Source organism: Chiroxiphia lanceolata, chromosome 1, assembly GCF_009829145.1.
Source record: "Chiroxiphia lanceolata isolate bChiLan1 chromosome 1, bChiLan1.pri, whole genome shotgun sequence".
In the NCBI taxonomy this organism is placed as follows: Eukaryota; Metazoa; Chordata; class Aves; order Passeriformes; family Pipridae; genus Chiroxiphia; species Chiroxiphia lanceolata.
Genome location: NC_045637.1, coordinates 135,518,154 through 135,530,192, shown reverse-complemented (window position 1 = coordinate 135,530,192; position 12,039 = coordinate 135,518,154). Strand labels below are relative to the sequence as shown.

Genomic DNA, 12,039 nt, shown 5'->3' with positions numbered 1-12,039 from the left:
CACAACAGTGAAACGTGAAGAGTTCTAATGAAATATGTCAAGGAAAATAGACATAGTTAGAAAGAAGAGGAATGGAAAAAAATCCCAGAGAATCTAGGAATTAATACAGAAGAGCAATTATCTTCTCTCCAGATGTTTCTTAGTGATTTTTTTTTTCATATATACAGAATACTTGGCTCTCAGTTGACTGCTCAGATAACTCCCCTAGATACTTTTCTTTTGAGCTACAGTCAGTATCAGAAGTTCAAGAAATCAAAAACTGAGGTTCATAAATTCTTCTATTACAATTTTTCTTCTTTTACAGAGAGTGTCACAACTGATTTCTGTCCTTCCTAGTTTAAAATTTATATGAAACATATTTAAAATGACCTCAATTTAAAGTTATTTTGAGACCCCATTAAAAGCCTCATCATGATGATCAGCAGGATTCTTTTTTGTGGGCAGCAGGAAATAAAGAAATCTATTGATAGAGTATGCATTTCACATTCCATAAAATTACACAGATAAATATCTATCTGAATGGCATTTAAGCAAATGCAATTTGTCCCAGTTCCACATTATATAATGACCACACAGCAAAAGTCAATTGCACATCACTCATTCTCCTAAATGGAGAATGAACGTTGTCACTGAGTTAATGTAAATTGTAAAAAATTGAAATTAATACAAATGTGTCCTTTGAAGTATATATTTCAGATGTATACATCAAAATATACACCATTTATTTTTAAATTCTTAGGATAAGGATAAATTCACCTGCACTGAGCCTTCAAAGTCCTCAAAGAGGATACTGGGTAGTAGCTAGGACTCTGTCTTACAGACTCTCTGCTTTCTAAAGAAACCTTGTGGAGTCCAAGACGGCTATTAAAAGAGTTTGGAAATGCCCAATCTTCAGTTTACAGAAGCCTTTTAAAAGCAACTTTCATAGAAATAATTTACTTTGTTTTCCTTAGTACAAAACAACCCTTCTTTCTACCAGGTCATTTAAGGGGGCCTAGAAGCTCTATGACATAAGAGCACAAGAAATCTCTAATAACTGTGTGAAAACATTGAAGTCATGTTACTACAGTCATCTGTAACTATTCTGTTAGCCCTTCCCAGCTACAGTAATCACATGGTAAACATCCATAAAGTTCTTTCCCCAATTAATATTTAAACAAATATAACTATATAAAAATATATTTCCGTCAATATCAACATGACTTTTTGAAACAAAAACATTTTACCTCAGAAGTTATGTACTGTTTGCAAAACAATTTGAACTTCTGTGACCAATACTATAATAACAGAAAAACAAATTAACCTGGTCCCAATCTGTGTTCCTTTCACGATCTTCAAAATAGCCTTTCAGAGAATCTCCTTTTGTATGGTTTCCTTTGAATGGACTATTTTTTCTTCCAGTATCTCTGATTGCAATACTGTAACGTCTTCTTTTGTGACTGTGGAATTGTCCATTTACAGTGCAGGTCTTTTTGGCTGTAAGCACATTTAGTAGTTGTTCTAGTTCTAGTAATTCATTAGAAAACAGATACGTTACCATGGGAAAACACACTTTTAAAAGATAAAACCAAAAATAATTATTAAAATTTTGTTAGATATAACATTAATTCTATTCCTCATTTTAATACTCTTTTCTCAGTTTGGTACTGGAGGCTTAACAACACTAGAGGTTGAAGACACCTAGATACTCAGCCTTTCTTGTTTTACATGCCCCACTCAGATGTTTTGCCTATGACTGTCTCAGAAGAAAACAGATGGGACTGAAAGACAATTCATCTTTCATTTAATCATCAATCACTTAGAAAGTTATCTAGTTATTGTTAAAGAACTTCACTGTTCTTAAAATTTTCCTGTGTAAATGGAACTCCACACTAAGTCGTCATGGCCAGGTATTCAGACCAGAAGACAGATCCTTTATAGGATGTCCTAAAATCAATCTTCAGGACACTGTGCTGCCCTTGTATTTCAGAAGTGGAACACAGGACAGTAGATTTTCACTCTTCTTTGGTTAATCAAGAAGCATGCCTGCTCATAGCACTGAAATAGGAAGGAGGGAGTCAAGATCCCTAATCGAAACCTGAGATAATGCAGGGATGTACTCCATGACATAGCTTGAGTGCAAGGGGTGCTTCTGGTGATGAAATTCTTGGTTATTTGAGGGGGCATACCTTATCCTGTCTTACTTATTACCTTCCTTACTCCCTCATTTTCAAATAAAACCATAGTGATAGTTTCTGCAAACCTTAGTTTGTCCATTAGAAACGAAAGCAGTCCACAAACTGATTTCAAAGGAGCTTAGGTCAGTGAGAATAAGAAAGTTTCTATGTGATAATCCTTTAATGTTGCTAATCAGAAAATATAAATGGTATACTCTTAACAATGAATCTTACAAAAAGGCTTCTGATAAGGTGTTTGACTACTTTTTTTGGCTACTTAAGCAAACGGATCTGTATATCTACACCGAGGTGTGAGTTACTAAGACATCTAATCTGGCTACTGTACAAGAATTATCCCATCTGTCCCTAAAAGAGTTCTGCAATGTATGAAGATCTGCATAAAGAATCAATGTAAATGAAGCCCCAGTGAACTCTGCCCTCATAGCTAGATTGCCACTCTCAGAGTGGTAGTTCAGACGGTGCTGTGCAATTCAGTTATAAATTAATGTTGAATAAAATGTAATAATCTCAGTAGCAATTTGCTTTATACCTCTCTGAGAATTATCAAAATAAGGAGTTTCTTTTCCAACCTTGTTTTTAAATTTAGAAGAGACTACTTAACAACTTTAAAATGAGGACCTAAAATGAAGTGCAAAAAAGTCATTTAGGCATGTAAAGATAGTTTACACAAAATGTGTGTTGCAAAAGGCAACTAGAGATTAATAAATAGCTTACCTGTCACTTGGAGCTCAGTGGTACTGTTTAGAGAACTGAAGATATATTTTATAAAGAATTCTGGGGAAGGCAAACTTGCTTTCCCCATGCAGACTCCCTGGAGAGCCAGAGTAATGATTAAAGCAGCCAGGCGTGGAAGAGTGTTTTCATCAGCACCATCTCTGTCCGTTATATCAGCATTTTTCTCCAGAGTGCTCACATCAACACACTGAAATCAGGAGAAAACAGCATGAAGACAGCCCTGGTCACCTTCATTTCAATAATTGGAGTGACAAGAGGAGAAACTGGGGAGAACATTTTCACAGAGAGCCAGAGTAGAAAAAATTAAGATTGAAGCTGTAATTGACAACAGGACAGTGAAACAAAGGGCATTTTCATGAAAACAGACATAGAATTAAAAATCTTGAACTTTTATTTTGTGTCTAGTGGGGAAGAAGTACAATCCTTCATTCAGGTTATTTGTGGTTACTGTTATTTTTGCTTAGTGTTATTTTCGTGCCATTTCTACTATTCCAGTGTCCTCAATTGCATCTGCATCTACTTCCAGAAAGTGGTAGAAAAGGGAGGAATTTTCATTAAGGCACAGGCAATTGACTTAAATAATATAGATTCTAATTCTTCATCTTAAACTTCAGTGGGAATTCTCTAAATATTTTTAGTTCCCTATATATTAAATGGAAACAATATTTTGTTATGGAGTAGTTATCTGGGGACAATATGGAAAGATATAATTTTGCAAATAAAGAGTGACTTGTCTGCTGGGTGACCAAAAAGGAACAGTAGTCAGTGGTGTACAACCATGCATGTGGATGTCTGCAGGTCTGTTTCCATTACCTGGAAACTTATCCCTGTTTTCTTCCATTTTTGCCTTTCTTGTTTGTTTCCACTTCACACGTTGGGGTTTGAAAGAATACAAAAACAATACAACAAAGGCAAAAAATATTTCTTTCTAACTCATATTAACTAAACTAAAAAGACAACTAGGTGAGCAAGTACAGCAGTCGTTTATTTTATTCATACTCATCTCTCTGTCTGTGGGCCATAAACACGGCAGAGAGGAGGTTGGCTGGCATTTCTTTTCCTGTTCATTCATTACATATCAAAATTTCCCCAACCCAATATTTAATCCCTTATTTCAAACAAGATATTAGGTGCTATGAATGAGAAGAGGATATTTTCTATGAAACCAAAACACACAGTCACTAAAAATTCTTTTCTTCTGTTACTACCCTGCATCATTGGTCCTTTTTCATAACTCAGGTGTTGTGATTCTAAGTATTATGCTATTATGGTTGGAGTACCTTTCATAAAAAAACTCTCTTTTCCCCCAGGTCAGTGAGTGGTGAAGTTTCAGTTACTGGACAGGCTTGACAACTGATTATACTGCCAGCATAAGCAAACAGAATCCACAGTAAAGCACTTTCTGGGTTGTTATTCTATCTTGACATTCGAAATACGCATTGATGCCTCTTTACAGTTGCTCAGATACCATTGGAGTTCTTGGAAATTGGCACGTTCACCAAGACTCAAAAACAAAAGTACTGGTCAATGAATAATTTATGATGGGAAATGTTTACATAAAGAAGACAGAAAGAGGAACTGGAGGCCCTCAATATTCTGGACACAGCCAGCACTCCTACCCATCTTCTGTTTGTGCAGAAAACTCTACTACAGTATAATGTAAATTAAAATCTAATTATATGAAAAAGAAAAGGGCAAATTCAAGCTTTGCAGTATATGAAATTTAACTTAACATTATGAACAGATCTAAGGGGCTACAAACAGGAGGTCAATCTGCACTTCAGGAGTTATCTTAACAGACAAAAAGCTATTTTATTGCCCATTACAAGGAAAACATTTTTTCTTAGATTTTGAACTCTAAAATATCATTCTACTATTTTAGAGGTAAGGAATAATACTTGAGGTAAGGAATAATAAACAGCAATGAGAAAACTCACTGCATGTTTCCTGACTCTAGTAAGGATGATCTTAGCTGAAAATACTCAGTATCCTTTTTTTTTTTTTTTATTTTAAGCTTATCTGTATCAATCTTTCTACAAGGCATATCTGTGCTGGTAGATAATTAGTTACAAATGTATGTGTTCCAACTGAAGGAAACCATCATTTGGATAGATTCCTTATTCCATCCTGCTTTGGATGGACATGGAAGTGTAGAACCTGGCAAGGATTTCATCATAGCATAATGATTCGTTACTTCTCCTGTACAGCCCAATCAGTTGTGGAGCTATTCTGCTTTATACCATTTAAATATAATCACTGCTAGTGTGTATATATATATATATACACTATAAAATACTAAGAGATGAGAAAGCATTTTCTGTCCTTGGAGCCAAGTGCAAGATCTTGCATCTACACAGCTATGCTCTTTTCCATCTGCTTTGAGCTGGTCAACTGCATCTAATTACCTATTGGAAATGTTCCCTGATATGCAGTATCTCCCTAGCCATGTCTCAGTAGACCCTGTGGAAGTGCTAAGTAGCCAAAAGCAACTCAAGGAAAGGTTAACAATAAACAGCATGTATAGCAAAACACCAGTGCTCAGCCTGTGCTCTCACATTGTTATTTACGTTTTTCTGGCAGACCACGATAGTGACACAATGTCTGCACTAACATATAGGCACTATATCAGTAGTAAATATGAAGCTATATTTACTTATGTTTTCTTTACCTGGGTTTCAGAAGTTTTAAAATGTTGCCTTACTGCAGCCAAAATATCTTCAGTTTCATTCCGTGAAAAATAATAACAGTCTTCATCATGTCTTAAACTAAGCATACTCTGCAGGTAAAATTTATAATCCTTATTATTCAAGCTGAGTTCTGGAGAACATACATCTCTGCGATGAAGAATGTGGTAGAGAAGAATAAGAGAAATTCTTTCAAATACTTCTTCACTGAGATGGTCGTCTAAATCTCCTCCAGCTACTAGCAACAAAGCATCTGGTTCAAGGCACTGTGAAGAAATAAAAATAAATGGAAATTCAACTCAAGTAACACACTGCCAGGCATCTGCAAATACAATTAGGAAGGAGAAATCAACTTTTATATTCAACCACACAGATGCAGGCTGATGGAATGGCAGGAAGAAGGTACAGGTAATTCAATGCAGTTCTGTGGCTGCAAGATCACACTCTGGTTTTTTGTCCAGTACCACTTTTGTTTATAAGAAATATCCCAGAGATGGGGCTTTGAGCAACCTGGTCCAGTGGAAGGTGCTCCTAGTCATGGGAGGGGGGTTTGAGGTCCCTTCTAACAGAAATCATTCTATGAGTCTACTCTGTGATTCAATGATTTGATGATTGAAGACTCACAACAAATTAGGACTAACTCTGATCAATCATTGTAGAGATTAAAAGCCTTCCACTGGCTTCAAAAGATTATACTTCTGGTTATAAATATATTAGATAAGGGTTATTAGGTAAGGTTATTCATATTTTCATCTGTGCATTCTGCATCGTAAGATAAAAACCATAGTTAACTCAGGGTATGTAAACAGAAGTTACATCATATTTGATGCACTGTTGAAAGAATTAATTGACCCTGTAATCACACAGCTATTTTTATGTTTTTCTTAATGAATTCTGTTAACTGCAACAATGCAATACAGTGCAGAGAGCCAGCACAAGGTCTCAACACCATTTAGTTCTTCAAATACATTTCAAAAGGGACTGAGATTATGTATTCACCCTGTACAGACTTTCTATCTGAGCACAGATTTTTTAATACATATGTATATTTACATATGTCTACATAAACCTCATTTTTTTTTATACAAAGACAGTTTCCAGAAACTTTTGCAGGCTCAAAAACAAGTTAGTCTTTAAAATTAGACAAAAAGACTAATAGAGGTCTATGTTAGGCTATGAGAAATAAGATACTGAACTCCAGAATAAAGAATCTTCCTTGAAGAGATCCTGTAATTAATGTCATTCACTGTTTATCTGCTTTTTTCCAACAGACTCCTTTCCAAGCATGATACAGATGTGTCATCTAATCTCAACCATTACGGTAGAGTAGCTGAACTGTACATTTCAGGGAAGAAACTACAACGTATGAAGGTACCATTGAAGGATCAACACTGCACTCTAATAAATTCATGCATACATACAGAGTCCAGCTTTTCAGAATAAATTGTTTGTGGCTACCAGCATGATATGTTGGTCAGTGTGGCTCACCCTATATGTTAGTTCATTTTTCTGCACTGAAGCTGGGTCAATGAAGTACACAATGGTGTGTTCAGAATTCAGTGTTCCTTGGAGGGACTGAGAGAACTGCGACTTTTTAATATAAATAATTCTAACAAAAATTCTTAAAATACTGAGTCTAAAAAAAATCCCAAGAAAAACCCTGTGGATATCAATATCTAAATTCACTATTTATACTCATAAATTAACTAGATTGCAGTATACTCTGTTATGTCCTGCTTACATTGCCTATTAAGGTCTGTAAGTCTAACTTTTTCTAACGCATATCTCTGAGAATTAGTATTTGGGCTAGGAGGAATATGGCCGTTCTGTTTTCTGTCCCAAAGACCTCAAATTAGTCAACCAGCCTTTATGAACACTCAGTACAATAAGCACACTGCATGTAGTGGAAGATTTTCAAAGATTTCTGTAAGATTTCAAAATCCAGTGAGGATAAATTGTAATCAGTGAAGCCATTGTTTGCTCTTGCAAGGAAGATGACTAAAAAGAAAATTGCTAATCGGAAGGAAGCAGGTGCATTGTAAAAGATGAAGTTACTCCACAGTATATGCCTAGCCATGGAGAGTGACTCTTGAAGAGATATTAAGAGGATATAAATTGGTTCATCAGTGGTTTGGTTTTGTTGGGTTTTTTTCTGCTACTAATATTTTAGAGGAATAACATCTGCATGTCCTTGATTTAGAAATTCTTATTTGCTATAAAAGAGAAGCCCAGAACATGAGCAGTGAACTCTGAGTTTCTTTTGTTTAAGGGGCCAGAAGTTCAGAACAAATTGTCTTACCAATGCAAGAAATATATAACTTCTGTGTGATTAGGAGATAAAGAAGTGTCAGATGCCACTCAATAGCTGCCAGCTCCTGGCCAAAGAGTCTCGGGGCCAGTATGTAAAAACAAACCAAAAGAAGTCTAAAAAAAGTGTTAAAATTTCACTGCTTTTAAATGCCCATTAGAGACATCATTAAAAATAATAGTTAAAAAATTTTGAAAACAAAGTCATAGTATAAACAGAATCCTGGATTTAGAAGAGAAAGTTGAATCTGTAATCAATTAGTGATTCCCAAAAATTCCAAGTTAAGGTGGGGCATTCTGTTTCAAATTTTGATGACATTGAAGGATAACACTTCTTGCAGAGTTTTTGATGTCTTGGTTTACCAAATCTTGTTAAATCATCATGGAAGATTTCAGCACAGTGCCATGTGGGCTCCATGTGACTGAAGATGCCACGTCTCTCTCACGGATTTCCTATAGTGAACTGTGCTCCTGTGGCACTGACACAGAAACACTGGCAGTACAGGATGAGCGCAGTGTTTCTGATTCAGCCAACACCGAGGAGCACTGCATATGGTGAAAGTCTTCAAATTCTTCCCACGGGAAATTTCCAAGATGAAGCCTGAAGAGAGCGGTCGCACTGACCAAAGTAAGTCCCAGCTAAGTTTCCCTTAGATTTCTTCCATCCAAGGTCATAGTGGGAAGACTCTCCACAAATACAGCACAAATACATATGGAAAAAATATGTCAAGCAAGAGAAGAAAAACAAAGAGGACAAACAAAAAACTAGAATCCTGTTTTGTGAAATTTAGGAGGACCCATGTTTAACACATTCTCAGCTTTTGATCTGGGTCCATATCTGATACATATCTGTTGCCCATATGTGCATAATCTCCTTCATAAAAAATATATATCCATTTAGGCATCTACATTACTTATGTACAAAATTTCACATTTGGGTTCATATGAGAAATGGGAGCATTTATTGAAAGGGTCAATTAAGTAAGTAGCTCTCTACTGCGTAGGATAAAAAGATCGCCAATTCGTTGGCTTGGCAGATTGCTGAGAATAGTACTTCATGAAAGCATTCACCTTTATGACCACCCTCATTATTGTGGTATAAAGTGAGACTCTGCTGTATGTAGGTCAGTGAACAACGGTGCCAGAGCCAGAATAATGTCATTGAAAGCCAAGACTGACCAAGCCCTTTGTCGTCCTTTTCAGCGAATTACCCACTTAGCACTGTGTCTGTCCTTTCTTCATTGAATCATGAATCAGTTCTGCAAATATTCTCAACTCAACTAGACAACCAATCCTTCTGTGAAACTGTACCCTGGACTACTTCCAGTTTCAATTTGGATTTGTAGATCCATTGTTCTGCCTTTGATTTTCCTTGACCTGAACTGCTTACCAAAACCCTCCTCTAAACCTTGAATGATTCAGTGAGGTGGCACTTAAATCTGAGACAATCCTGTCTGGGTTTTATTTTTATGAAGTAAAAGCAAAAAAAAAGAAGAACTGGTCCCCAGTGTTTACCTGTGTCTTTCCACAGTGGAAATCTTGTGCCTAAAATTCAAACTCATGCTTTATTGTTAGATCAGATTTAAGTAGAAAAATTTTGATTGGAAAACAAACATTTAACAACTTTTAAAGGAAAGTTATTAGTGTTATGTGACTGAAGCTTGGTATTTTTAAGGAATGCATGTCATATTTGGAATATCTCTTCATGAGCTTAAGCAATAAATAATAATTCAAAGTTAAAAAAAGCAGGGACTTTTTTTTTTCTTTCTGCAACAACAAGATTTTTACATGTTTAGGTTCTGCATTCAGGACAGTATCACTCTAATAAATAATGTTAGAACTCACTGACGATGCTGTAAAGATATCCCTCATTAATTGAAGCACTAACCATATTACAATCCTCTTGCATGCCATAAATCCGCTGTGGGCATTCAGCTCTCTCCAGTAACATTTTGACCAGTTCTCGCGAATGGTTCATGTGGAGCTCAGTGCTTTCAGCTGAAAGAACGCGTAAAACTTCCATCAGATAGCCTCTGCTGGGAGCATAGCTGCCATCCTGCCCATGCTCTTCCCCAGGCTGTCCTTCAGCAATGAGCACGCTGAATATGAAAGCAGAACATACCACCCCAAGAGCTGAATGCTTGGTCAGAAAACACATCTCCTCTTCTTGCAGTCAGGGATCTGCACTGAATGTTGGATTGTTGTTTGCACTTCAGAGCTTAAACTGGAAACCTGAGGAATCTGAATGGTAAAGGAGAAAAAGAAACCCCAACCCTTTAATTAGTGTGAATGCAATATGTTTGAAAGGATTTATTAATTGGTCGGCTAAGCTGATTTGCAGTGACAAGCTGTTTTTGAACAACAGGGAGCCTGTAAGGGCTTTACAGCACGGAACAGCAGGAAACTAAGACAACCATGGCCTTAAAACTTCTGTAGAATTACCAACAAGAGGTCCTCTGAAAGTGCCCTTCCCTCCTCTTAAAAATAAAGTGTATATCTTTCACTTTAGTGTTATGTTACTGTATTCATTAATAATTTCTTTTGGTAAGAACAGGAAAATACCATTGCTTTCACTTTCATTCCATTATGAAACAAGTTTCTAGTAGCAAAAATAGCTGTAAATAAATATTACTAGCGTAATACTGATATGAATGTGCAGTAATTATGTTATATAGCAATGATAGAGAGCAGGTTATATTTTCAAAACACTTTACCAATGTTACTAAACTCCAACTATACAGCACAAAACAAGAATGAACAGGACATACTTAAAAATTAGTCATGTTTTATGATCAGATGAAAAAGTTACAAAGCTGAGGTCTTAGTTTCACTCAAAGAACTCAGTGAGTAAACAAGACAAACACACCCCAAGCAACAAGTTTAACTTGTTAACTCTAGGTGCAAAAGACATTTTATGCTATAAATCTGTCTTGTTACCCTAATAAACCACCACCTCCGCTTTAACAATAATCTATCTCAGTATCTAATCACAAGAAAAATGAGTTTGACCTCTGTTTTCCACAGAGGTTTTGATTTTATTGATGGGCATATACTGGCAGTGACATACATACCCAGATAATAATGCACATGTGCTAAACAGCTACACATACATTCAGCTTCTTCTATCTGCAATATAAGACGTGTGTCTTATTTTTAAGGAACCACTGCTAACAAAGCATTTAAAATGAAAAAGAACGACTGAATTCAAATGGGCATTCACTCAGATAAAGGTTAAATGTTAGGAAATCCTTTGGTCTTTAGATATATTTTACTGTTAGCAGTTAGGAACATGTATCATTGTCACAAGGATGTTACAAGCATTTATTTCTAAATGTTATTTTCTTACCTTCTGAAGGGAAAAAGAATGCTCGTGTATCTAGCTTTGTGGCCTTCTGAATCCTCAGAAGTATTTAGCTGCTGGAAGTCCAATGTTTTTAAAATTCCTTGATGGTGCTCTGGAAGTTGGAGAGGATTAGTTTATTGCTGCCTTGAAAAGTTTTCGGTTGCTATGGAGAGAGCTGCTCTTAAGGTAACAATGGAGGTGGATAGGAATTAGTACATGTTCTTCTTGGCAAGTTCTAAGCATCGCATTGTTGAAGGTATTTCTCATATTTTAGTAGTTATCATTTTATGTAAACAGTATTTTAGCAGTGCAAGATGTATAAAATTATGAAAGAATGTATTTCATTACGGTGGATAATACATGCAAGCACTCAACTGTTCTCTAGGCTACTAAATTATCTGATCAAATCTACAACCTCAAATTTCTTTTTTTTAAAAATATTACTACTTTTTGAAAATACGAGAACAGAGTAGAATAGAAATCTTTTCAAGCACCTCCATAGAAAAATTATATTTCTTGTTTGCAAAACACTGCCTGTAGAGAACAGTCTCTCTCATCCCCACTTATTCTGTGCTGCATTTGCACTAACTAAAAAAATGGGATAGCTCAGACTGTGGTGAAAAAAATTTCTTTCACCCACTCAGATTTTCCAGAGGGATGCTGTTACAATGTTGGCATTTACCTCACCATGCCATCACAATATCATTGCGCTGGAAGTTAGTGAAAACTGTCACGGCTGACAGATTTCCCCAATGACAGGTACACCAGTCATATCATTCTCCCACCTTCCAAA

General features: G+C 36.0%; 1 protein-coding gene across 7 annotated transcripts in view; it reads right to left on the bottom strand.

Moving 5' to 3' along the window:
- The window catches only part of SLC39A12 (solute carrier family 39 member 12), a 33,895-nt gene extending 22,465 nt beyond the window's left edge, over window positions 1-11,430 (bottom strand). For 2 of the 7 annotated variants that reach the window (XM_032705602.1, XM_032705622.1), the window contains exons 1-5: window positions 11,250-11,430; window positions 9,792-10,144; window positions 5,581-5,862; window positions 2,892-3,099; window positions 1,304-1,506 (exon numbers count right to left, since the gene is read on the bottom strand). In XM_032705602.1, coding sequence (XP_032561493.1) covers window positions 1,304-1,506; window positions 2,892-3,099; window positions 5,581-5,862; window positions 9,792-10,061 — 963 coding nt within the window. In that variant the 5' untranslated portion in view covers window positions 10,062-10,144; window positions 11,250-11,430. Of the gene's footprint in view, window positions 1-1,303; window positions 1,507-2,891; window positions 3,100-5,580; window positions 5,863-9,748; window positions 10,145-11,249 lie in introns of those variants that run through there. The other 5 variants (XM_032705610.1, XM_032705657.1, XM_032705649.1 and 2 more) reach the window with 5 other exon arrangements.
- Between the last annotated feature and the right edge of the window lie 609 nt (window positions 11,431-12,039).